This window comes from Pongo pygmaeus, chromosome 4, assembly GCF_028885625.2.
Source record: "Pongo pygmaeus isolate AG05252 chromosome 4, NHGRI_mPonPyg2-v2.0_pri, whole genome shotgun sequence".
In the NCBI taxonomy this organism is placed as follows: Eukaryota; Metazoa; Chordata; class Mammalia; order Primates; family Hominidae; genus Pongo; species Pongo pygmaeus.
The window spans coordinates 1,189,646-1,210,534 of NC_072377.2; the positions used below are offsets into that span (position 1 = coordinate 1,189,646).

The 20,889-nt window shown below is 58.0% G+C and overlaps 1 protein-coding gene across 1 annotated transcript; it reads left to right on the top strand.

Annotated features, from left to right (window-relative positions):
• The first annotated feature begins 246 nt into the window (after window positions 1-246).
• Window positions 247-20,152, top strand: SLC6A18 (solute carrier family 6 member 18). The gene is made up of 12 exons (XM_054488976.2): window positions 247-496; window positions 6,789-6,929; window positions 7,320-7,457; window positions 10,060-10,241; window positions 12,527-12,637; window positions 13,617-13,729; window positions 14,699-14,827; window positions 16,755-16,911; window positions 17,621-17,825; window positions 18,262-18,421; window positions 18,656-18,818; window positions 19,904-20,152. The coding sequence occupies exons 1-12, from the start codon at window positions 337-339 to the stop codon at window positions 20,150-20,152; spliced, it is 1,908 nt and encodes a 635-aa protein (XP_054344951.1). The 5' UTR covers window positions 247-336.
• The last annotated feature ends 737 nt before the right edge of the window (window positions 20,153-20,889 follow it).

Consider the following 20,889-nt stretch of genomic DNA (forward strand, 5'->3'; position numbering starts at 1 on the left):
CTGGTGTCCGCAACAAAAAAACTTGAGGCTGTCTTTGCAAACGGTCCTCATGGTGCTGGGGGTGGTGCCAGGCCCGGCGTTTGCCTGGAACACAGAGCGTGAGAGAAGAAGAGGACGTGGGTGCCAGGGAAGGACCCCGGTGTCAGAGCCAGGGCCTGGGCCTGAGTTACCCATTAACAGCACTCCACTGGTTTTCCTTTAAAGAAATGAATAAATACAGCTGCAGGGGGGCTGCTTGTGGCTTCCAAACGTCGGCAGAGGCTGGAGACGGCTCTCTAGTGCTGGGTGTGGAGTGAGGCACCACCCTCGCCCTGAAGCCTGGGGCACTCAGTCACCATGGCTCATGCCCCAGAACCAGACCCGGCTGCCAGCGACCTCGGGGATGAGAGGCCCAAGTGGGACAACAAGGCCCAGTACCTCCTGAGCTGCATCGGGTTTGCCGTGGGGCTGGGGAACATTTGGCGGTTCCCATACCTGTGCCAGACCTATGGAGGAGGTAAGCACCCGCTTGCGTCCTGGGGCAGACCCCTAAGCAGGGGAGGCCATCTCCACCCTGACCCGCCAGGCGCCTGCCACACATCCCCAGTGCTTGGGCAGAGTCAGTCCTCCAGGAAACCAGGGTGCACCATTGCCCACGGCAGAGTCAGTCCCCTCAGGGTCCACCTGTGGTCTTCCGGGACCTCAGGGCAGCTTCACCACTGCCCACAGCAGGGAGGGTCCAGTCCCCTCGGGGTCCACCGTGGTCTTCCAGGACCTCAGGGCAGCTTCACCACTGCCCACAGCAGGGAGGATCCAGTCCCCTCGGGGTCCACTATGGTCTTCCAGGACCTCAGGGCAGCTTCCTGCCAGGTGTCAGGTTGAATGGGCCGCCCTGCCCAACACACACACTACAAACAGTGAGCGCTCTTCCATTTGAATGTCGTCAGTTCTTTTAAGAATGGGCAATCCGCTCTGGGTTTCCTCGCCACAGCCTTGGTGTGTCCAGACATGTGCTCAAGTGCCCTTCCCCGAGGTTCTTTGCAAGAATTTGGGGGCCCACCCCTCGCCTCCCTGGCTTTGGTTCTCTGGGAGAGCCCTGTGGGGGGTGCCGGGATGTTCAGAACTGTCTAGGTGACTTTACTGACCCTTGGACTCGCCACCCCCAGAAGTGCATTGGTGACTGAAATAGGCTCCCACGCACCCTGAGCCTCCCCTCACCCTGTGCCTGCTTCTCTTCATGCAGGGATCACACTCTGCTCTCCATGTGGGGACACAGGAGGTAGGGACAGGCATGAACCACTGCTCTCAGGGAGCCGACATACAACATCACCCATGGACACCCAGGTCTTCCTCAGGCAACACAGGCAAGGGCTTCCCAGGCCGCACAGTACTCCTCAGGCCAGGCCGCGCTTGGTCAGCCTGTTCCCCGGGCCCTCAGCTCCTTCCCTGAGAGCCCCGCACAACTATCCCTTGTTAGAAGGTTACTCCTTTAAAGGGTTTTTCCTCCTGCTTAAGAAAAGATTCTCAACAGGCAGAAAATGCTGGAAATGCGCACAAACGGAAAAAGCAAAAAGAAACACCCGTCACTGCCACCCTCAGGGCACTGGGGTCTCTTTGAGGGTTTGGGGCTGGAGAGGGCGCATTGGGCCTTGGATCTTCTCATCATGAAAGAGTCCCCTTGAAGGCATTTCTGAAAGCACCAAAGCCCTAAAGCGGAGGGCAGAGGCGTCTCTGGCTCCCAGGGCCCTCGCTGTCCGCGCTGCGGCGTCCCTGGCTCCAGGGGCCCTCACTGCCTGTGCTGCGGCTCGGTCTGCTAAGAGTCACCATAGCATGCAAGGTTGTGTGGGCTTCACGCAGAGCTGGAAATGCCGGCCAACGCTTTACCCACCGACACCTTGTTCGCCAACACCTTGCGCACTGACACCTTGCCCGCTGATGCCTTGCCCACCGAAACCCAGTTACCATTGCTAAGCGCCTGTAGTGTGCTGGAAGTGTCTGGCACTAGCCTCCCTTAAACTCAGCTGCTCCACGCTGGGGCAAAGCTGGGGAGGCCCCCACCTGGGGTGCTGCTGAGGAGGGAGAACAGCCCTGCCCGCCAGCTGCACGGGGACTTCAGGGCTGCTCCATTCATGAACGACTCTACCATCAACTTCCTGATGCAAGCCACCGGGTCGCACGTCATGAAACATCCAAGTTCATTTAACTCACATGTTTCCTAAGGGCCCTGCCGTCAGCATTCTCACCCCGTGGGTGAACACGCCCTTCACTTTGTCTCGCTGTGAGGATCACTCATTGATGATTTTGAAAACAAGATATAATTAAGAACCGGGTAATGTGCAGCTTTTAAAATTTGCATATACTCATAACTACCAAAGGCGGATATTATTTGCTCTCCCATTCATAAGTATTTAACTACATAAATGTTCTCTTCAAAGCTAAGACTTGTAAAGCAACAATGTAACAGAATGTAGCAAAACATTGCATAAAGATTTACAGTGATTTTATCACATCTATGACATTTCACGGCAGCTGCTTTATTACACATTCAGCGTCTTTAAATCAAAGGAACATAGACTCGTAAATGCCAAGCAATGGGTTCAGGCCAGCTGCCCGGGACACTCTTAACACTTGCTGTGGTTTAAGGTTTCAACCCAGGAAGCTTTTATGAATAAGCTGGTGGCCCTGGGCTGGCTGTGTCCACACAAGTGAGGTCACTCATCAAGCACGCCCCCTCCCCACTACTTTCTGCCTCCGGTGTTCAACCGACTTCTGTATCTGGGAGGTGCTGTTGAGATCTGTGGATTCTTGCACCAAAAACGACACTGTATTAATTACTATGGCTTCTTTGTAAGTCTCGACACCTAGTAGTAGAGCAAGGCCTTTTTTTTATTCTTTGAACTTTTGCCAGCTGCTACTTTTCCTCTGAGCTTTACACCAGGTTGTCAATTTCCAGAAGAGATTCTTCGGCGCTCCCTCAGCCCTACGCTGCTTTCTACACTGCCTGGGGGGAGTTTCCACCTTGACGGCCTTCACCCCTTGGAGGTAGTGCCCAGGCAGTGGGGGCCGGCCCCGGAGCACTGTCTGCACCCTCGCAGCTCCCGGCTCGGTCTCCTTTCTGCCTTTCTGTGGGTCTCTCCATCATGACCCTGGGCGTGTCTCTGGTCGATTCTCAGCAATCCTGGCTTTTGCCGCTGCTCTGAGCAGAGCCTGCTTCTCCTCTGCATTTGCTCAGTGGCTGCACTGCGGCCTCTGCATCTCTCAGCCTCGGTGTGGTGGGGTGCAGGTTTCTCTCGATCCCGTGTGGACGATTGTAACAGCGGCCAGCTGTTCGCAGCCACCTTTCCCATCTTCGGCAGACACCACTGCGTCCTCCATGCTCATGAACGATGGTGCTAAACTTCATGTAATTGTTAAAACTAGGAGCTGCAGCCTGGGCAACATGGCGAAACCCTGTCTCCATAAAAAATATAAAAATTAGTCGGGCATGCTGGCATCTACTTGTAGCCCTGGCTACCCAGGAGGCTAAGGTGGGAGGATGGCGTGAACCTAGGAGGTCGTGGCTGCAGTGAGCCATGACTGTGCCACTGTACTCCAGCCTAGGTGACAGAGCAAGATGCTGTCTCAAAACAAACACCCAAAAAGGAGTTGTGTAGACATTCTTACCATGTGGAATCAACCCTTCTTTCTTCAAATTCGGAAAAAATGCAGGGACTGACTGTCTCTTCCTGCGCATTCAACGTAAAGGCTGCCCAGTGAGACCCGTGCCCACGCAGGCCAGGGAAAGCGCCGTCCGTGCTGGGCTTGGGTTGGCCAACAGAGCCACCACCCCCAACCACAACACTCTGGTTGGTTTTTTATTTACATTTATGCCCACACGGCAGTCTAAATACAGCTTTAAATGCATCCGGTGTACCACAGAGTCGACGTTCCTATTTCGTGAAGATCCCAGCTGTGGCCTCAATCTCGTATTCACAGAAAACCCTCTTATCTCCTCTCCCCTAAACACAGAAACCCTCAATTCACAGAAAACCCTCTCATCTCCTCTCCCCTAAACACAGCAGATTCAGCTTCCCCAAATCAGTCACAGAGGGAAGTTCACTTCTCCCCAAATCTTTCCCTTCGATGATCTCATCAGGGTGGTCTCTGCCAAACTGACCTCAGCCTGGTCACCTGAGGCCCCAGCCCAGGCTTGATGGCCCTCCCCACAGAGCAGGGGTCAATGGGGCCCAGGGCATCTGCCGGCCTGGAGTCTGCAGTGCTCCCTGGACAGTGGATCCCATATCTGGAACCCAGAGGCCCTGCCCACCACGACATGGTGCCCACACCACCCACATCTGTCCTCCACCCAGCCACTGTGTGCCTGAGGCCTGAGTGTGGCCATGAAAGCCGCTACTGCGGGATGGGTGGCTGGTCACACACCGGCCGTGAGACCTCAGGTGCAGGCTGGAGGTTGGGGGGAAGTGATGTTTTCACAGTGCAGGCTGAACAGGGGAAAGTAAGAGGGGCTCTCATGGTTCAGGCTGGAGATGGGGGAGGGAAGAGGGGCTCTCACAGCGCAGGCTAAAGGGAAGGGAAGGGAAGAAGGGATCTCAGGTGCAGGCTGGAGGGGAGGGAAGAAGGGCTGTCAGGTGCAGGCTGGAGGTGGGGGAAGAAGGGCTGTCACGGTACAGGCTGGAGGGGAGGGAAGAGGGGCTTTCACAGTGCAGGCTGGAGGTGGGGGAGGGAAGAGGGGCTCTCATAGCACAGGCTGGAGGTGGCGGAAGAAGGGCTCTCACGGTACAGGCTGGAGGTGGGGGAAGAAGGGCTCTCACGGTACAGGCTGGAGGTGGGGGAAGAGAGGCTGGCTTGGGGGTGTCCCCCCATTCACATGGGAGCCTGGCCCTGAGAAAGGCAGGTATGGTGACTCCCTGCCATGAGCTCCCTGGGGTGCCCTGGGTTTTGTTCCCTTTTGCTCCAGGCCCTGGCCACAGCTGTCCCCACCCTCCCAGGAGGCATCTTGGGGTGTCAGGTGCCTCCACCTGAGGCTGACCCCGTAGACCTCAGCTTCCCCTCTTCAATGCTTGTCTTTCTGCCGCTGTGTAAATGACACAGACAAGAGCCGTCCCGCCCCCACATGCTGGCCCTGGAGTCCTGTGCAGAAGCCAACAGGGGTGAGGGCTCACCTCCTGCTCTAGGGCCTCCCTGTCCCCGTGGCAGTCACAGAACATTCTCATGGTGACACAAACCCATAGCAAGGCTGTGTTGATGACCTGGAAACGAGCTTGTAGAAGCCGGACCCTGCCTGGCAAAGTGGAGCTGACGGGAGATGCCAGGCGTGGAGACACACGGCGGGGAAGAGTGCAGGCAGCTGGCACCCATGTAGGTCAGCGTCTTAGGGCAGAAGGCCTGAGGTCAGTGCCACCCCGGAGCCTGTCCCAGCACCTGTGCATGCAGGTGGGGAGAAGTCAACAGCCCTGGACACAGAAGTGGTGCCTCACAGAGACCCGAACTCGTGCACAGATGGTGACTCGCTTGGGGAACAGTGCAGCTGCTGACCCTGTGAGGCCACCAGGAGGACTCAGACGCAGCGTGCAGACACAGCGGCTTCTTCAGCTGCGTAGTGATGCCCATGGAACCAGGAGCCCGGGAGAACAAGCATCCTCCCAGTAGGTCTTGTAGGCAGCAGCTGAACTTAGAGGTCAAATTGCAGGAATCGATCATGCCCAGCTCTGCTGCTGGGGCCAGGAGTGTCTGTGGACTCCACGGGAAGCCAGCCCTGCTCGCATCCTCAGCACCAGGCCCTGGCACCTTGTCTGCCCCTTCCACTGAGGGTGCCCCAGGCAGAAGGCACGGCCATTCATCTCTACTGGGTGCTTCCACTGGCTCCAGGAAGTGGAGCCGGCCTGTTCCCCCTGCCCTGGGGCCCGTGGGGCCTTCATCCTGCCGTGCCTGTGGGCACCCCCATCATGGCGCTGGATGGAGGTACAGAGGCCCGAGATGCCAGGAATTGGGGGGACTGGTCCAGCCCTGATGCAGCTCTCAGAGCCTTGGTCTGAGACACCACTCTCCTGCGACATCCCCATGAGCAAAGATGGTTCCAGTTCCCAGGAGAGCCTGCCAGCCGCCCCGGGGTCCCCACGGGAACAGAGCAGCCCTCAAGCCGCCCTGAGGTCCCTGTGGGAACAGAGCAGCTCATGCCATCTGTTGCATGAAGCTCCAACAAGAGCAGCATGAAGCCGGGGAGCCAACAGGCGACCTCACACAAAAGCAGCCAGAACTCCTCCAGTGACTGGGGTGTTTAAAAAACATGCTCAGTCAACACTTTATTTCTGCACTCATGAATTTTCGGAAAATCACGTTAATGAAAGGAGCTGTTTTCCCGTGGGGAGGCTGATGGCAGAGGTTTTGAGTGTGGTTCCGCCAGGCCCCTGCATGCCTCCTTCCCACAGAGGCTGAGTCCCCACTGTCGGCCACAGCAGCCCCCAGGAAAAGGCAGGTGCCGCAAACAATGCTGGTCCCTCAGCAAATGCAACACAGGGGTCACGCTTAGACCCCAAGTCCTAGTCCAGGGCCGGCTGCCTCCTTTTGGGTCCTCTGCTCCCCTCCAGGGCCCTGCCCTCTTGATCAGAGGTCTCAGCAACTGAGCCGAAATCAGAGGCAGGGTTTGGCAACCTGACAGTGCCCTGAGGGTGTCTCTGCCACCCAAGTGGTGCCCTCAACATTCAGGTCCCGTCTGCCCCTTGAAGACCACAGGTGGCTCCCCCAGCCCATGCCACAGTCCCCCCCCACCCCCCGAGCCTGGGCAGGTGCTGACCACCCCCTCTTCACAGGGGCCTTCCTCATTCCCTACGTCATCGCACTGGTCTTCGAGGGGATCCCCATCTTCCACGTAGAGCTTGCCATCGGCCAGCGGCTGCGGAAGGGCAGCGTTGGCGTGTGGACGGCCATCTCCCCGTACCTCAGTGGAGTAGGTAGGCCACTGTCCTCTCATGTCCTGACTGAGGCTGCCAGGGACAGGGCCCTCCTGGATGAGAGGTGGGGTGGGGGCGGGTCCATGCCTGTGGTATGGAAGTGGCCAGGCCAGGCCGGCGGGCGGGGTGGCAGGGAGCCCTTGGGTATGTGTGAGAAGCAGTGGTGACTCGGGGAGAATCAGAAATGGAGACCATGTGTGCCGGGACATCCCGGAAGGACCTGGAAGCTGGTGTTGCCATTCATGTGTCAGGTGTGAGGGAGGCCTGGCTTTCAGCCATGCCCTTCAGCATGTGTTATTTTATGCTGTTATTTTGTTTTATTCTCACTGCTTCTGGACAGAGGGAGCTGGGAGGAGCCCCGCGGCCGCCTGACATGGTCCCTGTCCACAGGGCTGGGCTGTGTCACGCTGTCCTTCCTGATCAGCCTGTACTACAACACCATTGTGGCGTGGGTGCTGTGGTACCTCCTCAACTCCTTCCAGCACCCGCTGCCCTGGAGCTCCTGCCCACCGGACCTCAACAGAACAGGTGATCTGGGTGCCGCCTGCTGTGTGGGTCTGCGCACAGCCGAGACAGGCATGCGCTGCAGCGTACCTGGCACCAGAGCAGCTGCTGGTGGCAGATGCTCACCGCAGGGGGAGGGCCGGGGAACTGGTTGCTCTGTGTGCATACACACGTACCTCGGTCTCCCCAGGAGCACACGTGCAGTCCAGTTCTTATGACCTCCATGCCGTCCTGTGTTTCCCTGCCAGGTCTGGACCACCGAGGTCCCCTTGCAGCCATGTGCATGGCATGGTCATGAGAGGGCATTGCTGTTGTTAGATTTAAGACGTTAGGCCGGGCGCGGTGGCTGACGCTTGTCAACCCAGCACTTTGGGAGGCCGAGGTGGGCAGATCACTTGAGGTCAGGAGTTCAAGACCAGCCTGACCAATATGGTGAAACCCCGTCTCTACTCAAAATACAAAAATCAGTCAGGCCTGGTGGTGGGCACCTGTATTCCCAGCTAGTTGGGAGGCTGAGACAGAAGAATTGCTTGAACCCGGGAAGTGGAGATTGCAGATAGCTGAGATCATACCACTGCACTCCAGACTGGGTGACAGAGTGAGACTCTGTATCAAAAAACAATCGAACAAACAAACAAAAAACAGACTTTGGGTCCAGACCTCAGCTCCATCTGAGGAGATCCTCGAGACATGAATGACAGTTATATTTTCTTCTTTTTTTTTTCTTTTTTGGGACGGGGTCTCCCTCTATCACCCAGGCTGGAGTGCAGTGGTGCGATCATGACTCACTGCAACTTCCAACTCCTGGCTCAAGTGATTCTCCTACCTCCACTTCCCAAGTAGCTGGGACCACAGGCAAGTGCCTCCACTCCCAGCTAATTTTTTTTTTTTTTTTTTTTTTTTTTGAGATGGAGTCTCACTCTGTCACCCAGGCTGGAGTGCAGTGGTGCGATCTCGGCTCACTGCAAGCTCTGCCTCCCGGGTTCACACCATTCTCCTGCTTCAGCCTCCCAAGTAGCTAGGACTACAGGTGCCCACCACCATGCCCAGCTAATTTTTTGTATTTTTAGTAGAGATGGGGTTTCACCGTGTTAGCCAGGATGGTCTCAATCTCCTGACCTTGTGATCTGCCCGCCTCAGCCTCCCAAAGTGCTGGGATTACAGGCGTGAGCCACCATGCCCGGCCAACACCCAGCTAATTTTATTTTTCATAGAGACGGTGTCTCAATATGTTGCCCAGGATGGTCTTGAACCCTTGGGTTCAAGTGATCCTCCTGCTTCAGCCTCCCAAAGCGCTGGGATGACAGGCGTGAGCCACTGCACTCAACTGACAGTCATATCTTTCAATGACTTGCTCAGGAAGCAACTCTGACTTTCTTTCCTTTCTGCCTTTTGCTAAAACTCATGCTGGGCTGGTGCTGGATGAGGCCGGCCTCGGGGACCAACATTGAGTCTGCACCTGGATGCCCTGGGCCAGAGCTGGGCACCCTGGGGAGGCCAAGAGTCCTGACTATGCCATCAGCCTCCTGGCGCCTCTCTGAGTGTGGGTGGTCCTGCCAGGGTTCCTCCCAGCCACACTCCAGAAGTGGCCCCAGGACAGGCTATCTGCAGCCTGAGTTCCTGAGTGATGGTTTGTGGGTCCCAAATTCCTTCTACTTTGTCCAAGGTTTACTTTTGGGGTCACTTAGGCCAGCCCTTTGATTTTCAGGCAGGCCCAGAGGGGTTAAGTCCTCTCTCAATGCACACGGCAGGGCCCCATAACTGCCCTTCCCACATTTGCCCCGCGCTCCACTGAAGGCAAATTTCCCAAGAAAAGGGCCCAGAGGGGCCAGCTCTGCCCATGCCCTTCCCTCAGCCAAGCGTGGGGCAGGCAGTGCCCACTCAGAGCTGGGCTGTGACAGTGCTCGGGTCAATGACTGGCAGGGCCTTAGAAGGAGACCTAGAAGAAGACTTGGGGCCAGAGGACAGTGTGGAGGGAGGAGCCCTGTGACATGGGCAGTGGCCCGGTCAGGATACCGGTAATCCTCAGACTTTTCCATGAGGGACCCCCCACATTTCCCCAGTCAAGTGTCCCAGAAATGGGCTGCAGTGGGTCCTGAGAGATGTCATGGGAGCCTGCTGCTGTCAGACGCTGCCTCTGGATCCCGCTGCATCAGCCTGTGGCCCTGTCAAGGAGGAAGTGGGAGTTGCAGGACAATCTGCCCGCCTGGCCACAGCCTCACTTTCTCCCCAAGCACCAGCCAGTCACACACTTGACACATGCAGCCGCTCTCCATCCAGTGCTTCTGTGCCACCCTTGGGGGTCTGGGATGGTGGGTGGCAGGAGGAAGTGAGGGGACCAGCTTTACACGGTGGCAGTGACGTCCAAGGGGCTGCAGGCTGCCCTGGCTCAGCAGGGCTCATAAACCTTCGCAAAGTGGAGCTTCCCTTTGAGGTTCACTCAGCCTGTTCATATTCACAGCCACGTCTGTTTCTCCATCTCAGCCCTGGGCCCAGAAAGAAGTGAATGGGCACCTCAGCCCAAAAGGGCAGTGTTGCGAGCAGCCCAGGGAAACTGAGCTCAAGAGCCACATGGTGAGGGTGCCTACGCCCCGTAGCCAGTCTGTGACAGGCCCCCTGGTTTCAGGGTTCGTGGAGGAGTGCCAGGGCAGCAGTGCCGTGAGCTACTTCTGGTACCGGCAGACACTGAACATCACAGCCGACATTAATGACAGTGGCTCCATCCAGTGGTGGCTGCTCATCTGCTTGGCAGCCTCCTGGGCAGTCGTGTACATGTGTGTCATCAGAGGCATTGAGACTACAGGGAAGGTGAGAGCTGGCAGGACCTGATTCCCTCTCTTGCTTCCTCCAGCCCCCAAGACCCCTCCCCATTGACCTGTGTTCACTTTGTGTCTACAAGTTCTTACGAGGGGCATAAACATTTAGGATTGCAATGTCTTCTTAGGGAATTGATCCCATTATCACTGTGAAGCAACCTTTTTTATCCTGGTGATATTCTTGGCTCTGAAATTGACTTTGTTTTAAAACAGCCACTCCAGATTTCTTTGGGCTATGTTAACAGAGTGTATTTTTTTCCATTTTTCCTTTTAAACTTTTTGTGTCTTTATGTTGAAAGTGTTTTTCTTGTAGACAGCATACAATTGGATCTGGCTGTTTTAACCAGTCTGACAATCTCTGCCTTTTATTTGGGGTGTTACAGCATTTACATTTAATGTGATTATTGATATGGTTGGGTTTAGCTCTATCCTCAGATGTGTTTCCATTTGCCCCATCTTTTTTTTTATTCTTGTTTCTCTCTTTCTCTAGGTATTTTTCAGGATCCTGCTCTATCTCCTTGGTTGGTTTAGCTTTAACTCTCTCTTGTTATTCTAGTAACTGCTTTAGAGGTTACAGTCTACGTCTCTAGCCTATCATGGTCTATCATTAAGTAATCTTAGGGCATTCTATGGTCATTTAAGAATGTCATTGCATTTTATCCCATTTTCCCCTCCCAGGCTTTGCACTATTGTTGTCATACATTTTACTCATGTTATATAAACAGCAAATGCACTGTTATCAGTTTTGTTTTAAACAAGCGATTATCTTTCAAAGAGGCTTAAATAATGAGAAAAACTGTATTGATGTTCACCCATGTGGTTTCTATTGGGAGGAACAGAAAGGACCAGTAGAACCTGAGCCTCCTGCTTGCCTGGGCCCCTCAAGCAAGAAGAGTCCTCACCCTGTATTCTCTAGTGTGTGCTATCATATCTAGTCTGGTATCACACATGTGTGGATTCTTTTCAAATGACGGTGCTCAGTCCATGCACCCTGGACCGTGCCTCCTGACCCATGGGCCTCAGACACAGGACCCCAGTGCCTCATGCCCTGTGCAGTGTCCCCATGCCCTGTGCAGTGTCCCCGTGCCCTGTGCAGTGCCCCATGCCCTGTGCAGTGTCTCAGAGCCCCGGTGCCCCATGCCCTGTGCAGTGTCTCAGTGTGCTGAGGTTGTCATTCCTTTTATGTGGAGGGCAGGGATCTTCATGCTTGAGAGGACTGGAATTACTGAATTAGACAAAGCAGCCAGCCAGAAATTCCAAATAATCCTATTATAAAGGCCCTTAAAAATGCATCCCAAGCTGGGCACAGTGGCTCACGCCTGTAATCCCAGCACTTTGGGAGGCTAAGGTAGGCAGATCACGTGATGTCAGGAGTTCAAGACCAGCCGTGCCAATATGGTGACACCCGTCTACTAAAAATTAAAAAAATTATCCAGCCATGGCGTTGGGAGCCTGTAATCCCAGCTACTTGCGAGGCTGAGGCAGAAGAATTGCTTGAACCCAGAAGGCAGAGGTTGCAGTGAGCCGAGATTGGGCCATTGCACTCCAGCTTGGGCAAGAGAGCGAGACTCTGTCTCAAAAAAAAAAAAAAAAAAAATGCATCCCAGGTGATTCTGCAGTCGTCTGTATTGGGGGAACTGAGGAGGGAAGTGAGAGAGGAGTGTCCATTTGTAGATGCTTTTCCATGTGGATGCCTAGTGTGCAGACCCTTGTCCACAGCTGATGAGAAGTGGGAAATAGCTCTATGTGGGCAGAAGGGGTACAGGGTAGGTGCAGCCAGGTGGGGGCACCGGGGTGGGAGGTGGCAGGAAGAGGACTCTGGCCACGCAGAAGGGCTGAGAACTTGAGAGTGGATAGGAGAGAGGCTGGAGAGGGGATCAAAGCAGGGAAAGGATATAGTCAGAAACGAGGGTGACCAGGAGAGAGGCAAGTGGAGGCGGGTGGCTTGGGAGAGGGAGGCCAGGGAGGGGTTATGGCCCAGACCCCTCTTCAGGGCCCAGCCCCTTTGCTCAAAGGAGGCCTGAGTCTCCCAGATGGCCAGCGCTCCATGGGGCACAAACATGTAAACGAATGTGCAAGTGACTGTGTCTGGCGAACCCCAAACCCTCCGAGCTTGCACCCCACCATCTCCCAAGGTGCACCCCATCCGTCCTGGTCGATCCCATACCAGAGGCGGCTACTCTGACCACAAGGGAGGTGTCTGGAGCCTGCTTCTCTGAAGCTTGTGGACGGACCAGAGGCCATTTCAAGTCTCATGACTCCACCTTTTGTTTCAAGGTGATTTACTTCACAGCTTTGTTCCCTTACCTGGTCCTGACCATCTTTCTCATCAGAGGGCTGACCCTGCCGGGGGCAACCAAAGGACTCATCTACTTGTTCACTCCCAACGTAAGTGGGTCTTGGATCAAAGTTCAGGGCCTCCAGCACACACATTTCAGGGCCGTGGCCAGCAGCTCCCTCCCTCACCTGCAAGCGTGAGAGGCCAGGAGCCACTCCAGCAGCTGGGCTGCCTGGTGGTCAGAGGTGAGGTTGGCCCAGGACGGCGCAGGAGGCGGGGGGGCCTCAGGAAAGAGGTCAGGTTTGGAGTGGGCCTGGAGGAGGACTTCAATCTGGGGCAGGTGGACTTTGGCACCTGTGGGACACCAAGTGGACATGGATGTGAGGGGTCGGGGAGGAGGGACAGGGTTCAGGGAGAGGCTGGCTGGGGACCAGATGTCTCTGCTCTGAGCCCGACTCCACCAAGGGCCTTGTCCAGCTGTATGCACCCCACCGGGGAGCCACAGGAGCCAGCGCCTGTCCAGGAGCCTGCACGGCTTCTAGAGCATTCCGTACTATCCCAGATCATGGCACTCCCTGCCCAGCGTCCCGAGGCAGTTTCCAGGGGCTGGTGTGGGAGTGGGCACCTGGGTATGGGCATGTCTGCCCAGAGTCCTAGCAGAAGACAGAGGACACCTTCCCAGGCCCCCAGAAGCAGAAAAGCCAGGCTCCGTGCATGGCATCCCTGCCCTCGGGCCTTCAAATCACCCAGAACTGCCCGGTTAGACAGGGCGCAGTAAACATGCCCACGCAGGAGCTGCTCAAACCCATCTCCAGCCCCGAAAACCCTGCCAGCTACGTTCTCACGTGGGCCTGACAGCCACCGGCTCATTCGGCCACGTCCCGGACAGGGGCCTGGCATTTGCCGTGTCCAGAGCTGCCACTCCACACCTGCACACCTACGTGGTCCTACCCTGTTCCTGGTGTCTGTACAGCTCACACTTGCTCACGAGTGTCCCCAAAGCCGCCTTGGGAACGTTCTGGAACAGTCAGGGCCACCAGCTGGTGTGGTTTGCCTGCTGAGTGAGACGCTCTCCCTGACTCATTCCAGATGCACATTCTCCAGAACCCCCGGGTGTGGCTGGACGCAGCCACCCAAATTTTCTTCTCTCTGTCCCTGGCCTTTGGAGGACACATCGCTTTTGCAAGTTACAACTCGCCCAGGTAGGCAGTCGGGCTCAGCTGTCCAGCCAGAGCAGCTTTGGGGAGACGCCCCGAGCACTTCCTGATCTCAGGATCACACTGTGGATCCAAGGGTGGCCTCGTGTGAACCTGAGATAAGAACCTCACGCCACGGCCTGGGCCCTCGTGGCAGCTCCCAGCACGTCCGGAGCCGGCTGCAGGAAGACAGCCTGGATAATCACACCCAGGAAGCAGGGTGTAACTGGGCATGATACCAATCAAAATGCACATGACACATGGGGCCATAAAAGCCTCGATGGTCACCTGAAATAGACTCAAGGCCTGTTGGTGCCGACGTGAGCGGGTGCTGCTTTTATGATGTCATAATATGCACAGAGCCCTACAAAGTGCAATTCCACGGATCATAAAATGCATAGCCCAGTGCACTGTGATGAACCCGAAACAGCCTTATTTCCTGTGGCTGCCAGTTATTTCTGCCCCCTTCGGAGGCAGGCAGTTTGCATGAGATGGGAGGGGCAGGTTGGTCCCTGGGCAGCTCTGCCCGCTTGCAGCTTTTAGGGAGTGAAGTGCCAGCTGGGACGCCAGGAAGCTTTAAATGTTTGTGATTGACACCTTACTTCCTTGAACTCACACTGGAGCTGCGCTTGTGTGCGTTTCTCCGTTGGAGGTGATTTTCCAAAGCATCTACATTTCAGATCCTCCACGAATGCCCTGCCTCTCAGCTCCCTGTGGGCCCAAAGGCCTTGGTGGGGGTGTCAATGGGTTTCAGACCCTTAGCAGCCTTGAGCTGGGGCTGCTGGAGGAGACTGTGGGGAGGGATCCGAGGCCATCCTGAGACTCCAGGACTGGCAGCAGCAGCCCCTGGGTCAGAGAAGGGGCATCCCAGGCAGGAGAGAGGGTCAAGGAGGGAAGTCCCCTCCTCACTTCCTCCCCTGGGTGAGGCCCAGTTACCTCCTGCAAAGCCCGTGATGAGCGTGCGTTTGTGCCCAGGAATGACTGCCAGAAGGATGCGGTGGCCATCGCCCTGGTCAACAGCATGACCTCCCTGTACGCGTCCATCGCTGTCTTCTCCGTCCTGGGGTTCAAGGCAACCAATGACTACGAGCACTGCCTGGACAGGTGAGCACAGGTGCCGCGCCAGGCTCTGTGGGGCACAGCCGCCGGGCAGGTGCCCGCCGCACCAAGAATCCCACAGCATGAGGAGGTGTGGCATGGCACGTTTCATTTCTGTAGGGGTGTGGAGTGAATGGTGTCCCCAGAAGGTCGCTTCCACCCAAAACTTCAGAATGTGACCTGGTTGGAAAAGGGTCTTTGCAGATGTAATTAAGTAGGATCGGTCCCCCTGGAGTAGGGTGGGCCCTAAATCCGATAACTGGAGTCCTTATAAGAAGAGGAGACGGACACAGAGGAGGAAGCTACGTGAAGACAGAGGCAGAGGTCACAGCGCTGTGGCCACGGCCCAGGGACGCCTGAAGGTGCAGAAGCTGGAAGAGGCGGGAGGAGTCTCCCGTGCAGACTCGGGAGGGGTGCGGCCTGGCCACACTGGGATTTCAGACGTCACAGTTCTCCAGAATGGGAGAGGATGAATTCCTGTGGTTTTAAGGCACCATTGCTGGTCGTTTGCTGCGGTGGTCCCAGGACCTGATGCAGTTAGGTTGTCCCCTGCACAGGCAGCTGCCTCATCAGACCCACGGCCTTCTTAGAGCACCCGACTTGTTTGTGAACTACCTTCAGGCGGGTCCTTGAGAACCCACTGGGCAGACAGCACGTCCCTGCAATGTGGGGTGACTCTGACCCCACCAGGGTACATCTAGCAGCATATGGAGACATTTTTGATTGGCCACACTTGTGTGAGGGGTGTGCCTGGCATCCAGTGGGTGGAGGCCGAGGATGCTGCATAGCACCCTACAGTGTCCAGGACGGCCCCACCCAGACGGTGACCGGCCCTGAGTGTTCCAACCCCAGCCTCCAGTGCTTGGGAGCAGGGCAGCACGTCAGCACTGCACCTGACGGCGCTTTTCAACAAGGACGTCACCAAGAAAACGCACACAAAAGTGGAAAACATGGCACTCACAGGCCACAGAAAGGACAGTGGTTTACAGGATGAGCCGGGTCAGGGAGGACGGTGATTTATAGGATTTACAGGATGAGCCGAGTCAAGAAGGCAGAGCTGGGCTTTGTTCAGCCCCAGCCAGGGACGTGCATGGCGGGCAACTCCGATTTCTGCTCACTCTGAATGTCGCAAATAACCACAAAAGTGCGCAAATATTGACTTGGGGTTACAAGCACATCTTAGTGAGCAGGCAGATAAGGACCAGCCATGCGCACAACGCCCTGTGCCGTGCAGTCCAAGCTGGCCTCGCATGCCACACGGGGCTGGAAGTGAGGGGAGGGAGGCCTCTCTCTTCAGGATTGTTCTAGGAACAGCTGGAGCCCCAAAAAGGTGTTTGCTGGTATACATGTGCCCCGCCCTTGGCTGTCTTGCTTGAACCTTAAGCCCTGAGGACAGAATGAGCCTTTGGCAGTGGAGACAGAAGTGCGGGTGGGTGGGCTGAAGTCCTCCCAGCAAACCTTCAGAAGCCCAGGTCCTTGTCTGCAGGGCGGCCCCTCAGGGCGAATCAGGACCCACCTTCGAAGTGAGGAAGCTGCCACCACCCCCACCCCCTTTGCACCCATGGGGGGAGTGCTCCCCTTCCAAGCCCAGGGGGATAAAGAACAGCTTCTCCCCCCACCCGGCAGTGTGCATGGAGTAAACCTTGCCCCTACCAGTGCCGTCCTGTCACAGCACAGGCGTCCACACGATCCCAACAGGAGCAGGAGGCGTCCACACGATCCCAACAGGGACAGGAGGCGTCCACACGACCCCAACAGGGGCAGGAGGCGTCCACACAATCCCAACAGGGGCAGGAGGCGTCCACACGATCCCAACAGGGGCAGAAGGGGCCCAGCCCTCCCAGGGATGCTGTTCTTCCCAGCACCAACGAAGGGTTTCTCTGGATGTGTTTGGGAACCAGGGCCGCGAGCCCAGTCTTCTCTGTCCCCGCAGAAACATCCTCAGCCTCATCAACGAGTTTGACTTCCCAGAGCAGAGCATCTCCAGGGACGACTACCCAGCTGTCCTCATGCACCTGAACGCCACCTGGCCCAAGAGGGTGGCCCAGCTCCCCCTGAAGGCCTGCCTCCTGGAAGACTTTCTGGATAAGGTACCTGCACACCCCCTGGGGTAGCCAGGCGGGGCCATCCACAGGAGCACCAGGGCCGCACTGGCGGTGTCCCACTGCCAAAGGCTGCAAACAATTCCCACAGACCCAGGGCCAGGGCCTGTGAACCGAGGACCCCGGTCTGTCTTTGTCTCGGGTTGCCAGGACTCCTGGAAAGCCCGAAACCCCGGGGGCAGCTGTGTCCAGCAGACGCTGCACCCAGCAGTCTTGGGGGTTGGGCTGACCCGAGAGAGTGGGCATTGCTGGTGCCCAGACCCCGAGAGAAGGGATGGCCAACATGAGGGTCACAGTGCCAGGGCATGGCTGGAGTCCAGCCACACTCAGGGCCAGTGGATGCCCGGACCTGGGGGCACCAGGCAGGGGTGCACAGCCAGGAGGCAGGTGTGGGATGCAACTCAGGGTGCCTGACTCAAGGCATGAAAGGCCCTGGGTTCTAGGCCCATCTGCCTGCTGTGGGTTATTAAAGGGGAAGGACCCTTCCCTGCAGAGTTGCGCTTGCAGCCTGGTCTTCCAGAAGCCATGGCCAGCCCTGAGCCACCTCAGCCCGACACCAGGAGGGGTGATGTGCACTCGTGTCCTCGGCCTGGGAGAGTGTGTGTCCTGCAGGCAGGCGTGTGTGTGTGGTGGAGCGTGTGTGTGTGGTGGAGTGTGTGTGTGCGTGGCCCGAAGCCTGGGGCTCCGTGTACTGCAGAGTGCCTCGGGCCCGGGCCTGGCCTTCGTCGTCTTCACAGAGGCCGTCCTCCACATGCCGGGGGCTCCTGTGTGGGCCGTGCTCTTCTTTGGGATGCTGTTCACCTTGGGGTTATCGACCATGTTCGGGACTGTGGAGGCAGTCATCACACCCCTGCTGGACGTGGGGATCCTGCCGAGATGGGTCCCCAAGGAGGCCCTGACTGGTGAGTGCACAGCTTGGCCGCCCTGGAGGACCCGTCCCCAGCATCTGGCCATCCACTCCCACCCGCTGTCCAGACGCCCCTCCTGGATGGAGAGCGCAAGGGGCCAAGCCTGAGTTCAGGGAAAGGCTGAGCCAGGCTGCTCCTTGCTGACAGCCATCACGGGAGAGCTGGGTCGAGGGAGGGTCAGGGCTGCCCCTCCCCCACATCCCCCATCCGGAGCAGGAAAGCAGGTCCTTCCTGCTGCTTGAGCACAATACAGGAAAGAGACCGGGGAGGGCAGGGATGGAGGGTGGGAAGCTGAGAGAAGTCTCCAGCCCAGGTGCCCTGGCCCTCCCCGCTGTCCCAGGGAAGGTCTGCCTGGCTGGCTTCCTCCTGACCCTCCCCACACCTCCACCCCCCACCCCCTTACACCCACACCCCTCTCCCCCTGCCCCAGGGCTGGTCTGCCTGGTCTGCTTCCTCTCTGCCACCTGCTTCACGCTGCAGTCTGGGAACTACTGGCTGGAGATTTTCGACAATTTTGCTGCTTCCCTGAACCTGCTCATGTTGGCCTTCCTCGAGGTTGTGGGTGTCGTTTATGTTTACGGAATGAAACGGTGAGCTGCTGCCCCACCGAGCGCTCCTCTGGGACCCACCAGGGTGGGACAGGGAATGGCTGCCGGGCACAGGCACAACCCACAGCTGCCCAGACCGCTGAGAATATTCTGCCCTGGGGAGCTGCCGAGGCACCAGAGGGTGCAGGCTGGACCCCGGTTAGGGTCCGGTCCTCGGCTTGGAGTGGGTGGACCTTCCACAGGCCATGTGTAGCCTGAGCCCAGCATCTGGTGCAGGTTCTGCGATGACATTGCGTGGATGACCGGGAGGCGGCCCAGCCCCTACTGGCGGCTGACCTGGAGGGTGGTCAGTCCCCTGCTGCTGCTGACCATCTTCGTGGCTTACATCACCCTCCTGTTCTGGAAGCCACTGAGCTACAAGGCCTGGAACCCCAAATACGTAGGTCCTTCCGGTGGGAACCTGGGGGAGTCCTGGGACCCCTGAGGCTTGGTCTGGCCCCCATGGTGCCATCTGGTGCCCGATGACCCATGCGGTGCACATTCACGTCCTAGTGACAAGGTGGCGTGGTCACTTCTGCCTGGCAAACTGGGAAGCCGGGGATGTGAACAGGATGGGCTTTGTGCAGCGCCCCTGAGTGCCCGCTGGGATCAGAAATGGCATCGGGATGACCATGGGCAAGCGCCTGGTCAGTGGAGTGAGGACCTGAGCAGTGCCCAGAGCCCAGGGACCCCACAGGGCCCTAGAGCTCCTTCTTGCGGATGTGGCTTCATCCTCCCTGCCTGTGTCCTGCCCATGTGGCATAGGGATGGGCAGCCGGACAACTGCCCATTCCTGGTCTGTGACGAGAGAGGTTGTGCACAGACCCCTACTGCCACTCAGTGGGTCAGTTTGGCTGGAGGCTGTTTCCACACAAAAGCCTCCCGAGGAGGGATCAGAGTGCCAGCCACACTCTGAAAACGCCTCAGGGGCTCTGAGCAGTGCCAGCCCCTGACATACCCTGTCTAAGTACCCACTGGTGGCTGCTCAAAACCTCACCATGCCACCCCTTCTCGGGAATGTGGACGCCACTCCTCTCCAAATGTGCCTCGGAAAGTCCCTCCGTAGCAGAACACCAAGGGCAGGTGAAGGAGGAGTGACCATGTATTTTTGAAGAATTTCCACAGTACCTGCAGCCGGGTGGGTGGTGCCACCCAGTGTATAGGGGAGAAAGCTGGGGACACGGCCTCCAACGATGCCCAGTGGGTTGAGGCCACGTAGCCCCTCTGGTTCCAGAACACGACATCTAGGCCTACCTCGGGGAGTCCCCAACCCCAGGAGAAGCTCAGCCCAGGTCCCCAAACTCCTGGCCCAGAGGAGCGGTGGTGAGTGGCTACAAGTCCTGGCCACTGCTCTGGCCGCGTCTTTTCCGTTCCCATCCAAGTCCGGGTGGGCAGGTGGCTCTTGCCCCTTGGATTGAGGAGCAGGGGGGTCAGCCTCACGGCCCAGGGTGGCCGGCGCCAGCTAATGAGGCTGTGGTCCCGCAGGAGCTGTTCCCCTCGCGTCAGGAGAAGCTCTACCCGGGCTGGGTGCGCGCCGCCTGTGTGCTGCTGTCCTTGCTGCCCGTGCTGTGGGTCCCAGTGGCCGCGCTTGCTCAGCTGCTCACCCGGCAGAGGCGGACGTGGAGGGACAGGGACGCGTGTCCAGACACAGACACACGCCCGGACACAGACAGGCGCCCGGACAGGGACAGGCGCCCGGACACGGACACGTGCCCAGACACGGACACGCGCTGAAGCCGCCCGGAGCGGGCCGGGGGCGGGGCCTGCATGGGCGGGTCCGTGGGTGGGTGGGGCCGCGTGGTGGGCGGGGCCCCGGGGCCCCACCCACAGGGCCAACCCCAATGCACCGGGGCCCCACCCACAGGGCCAACCCCAATGCACCAGCGACTCGCTCTGTACTCGTGGTTACTGCTTTCCCGACGCCCAGGCAGCGCTGCTGCTTGGGACCCGCCCCTAGGGAGGTCTCACAGGGCCCCGGCATCCCTGCTGAGCACGCGGCCTGGGCGTCCCGCAGCGGCTGGGGTCCCTGCGCTTGGCCGGGCTGGCTCAGGGATCTTCACAGGTGCGGGGATCCCAGTCTCACAGACTCTGAACCTAGCCTGGCTGGTCTCTGGGGAAGAGCGGCCGCCCAGGTGGCTCAGGGGGCCGCCAACACCCCGGCTCCAGGTCCCAGGCGGGCTGTCCCCCTACAGCTCGCAGGCGGCAGGGGTACCCAGGACAGATGCTTCCTCCCGCCTGGGAGCGGGGGCCTGGGGTTTGGAGTCTGCGGTCTGGCTGACCCTTCCTGACATTTCTGAGAAACACTGTAGGTTGCCACTTTTATTTTCCCAAACTGTTGAATTGTATTAAGGAGGTACCAAAAGGCTCCTGCTGTCCCAGGGCAGAGGAGCGACAGGCAGGAGCTCGCTCACGTGGGGCAGTCACCCGCGCCCCGGGCGCCAAGCGCACTGTGCAGCCCCCCGTCCAGCCCG

What these genes read in the sequence shown, in the direction of transcription:
- SLC6A18 (XM_054488976.2), top strand. Translation starts at nt 337, where the DNA reads ATGGCTCATGCCCCAGAACCAGACCCGGCTGCCAGCGACCTCGGGGAT. An exon ending in TGGAAGACTTTCTGGATAAG is followed by an intron (nt 16,912 to 17,620) that starts GTACCTGCACAC and finishes CGTGTACTGCAG; the next exon opens with AGTGCCTCGGGCCCGGGCCT. An exon ending in CCCCAAGGAGGCCCTGACTG is followed by an intron (nt 17,826 to 18,261) that starts GTGAGTGCACAG and finishes CCCCTGCCCCAG; the next exon opens with GGCTGGTCTGCCTGGTCTGC.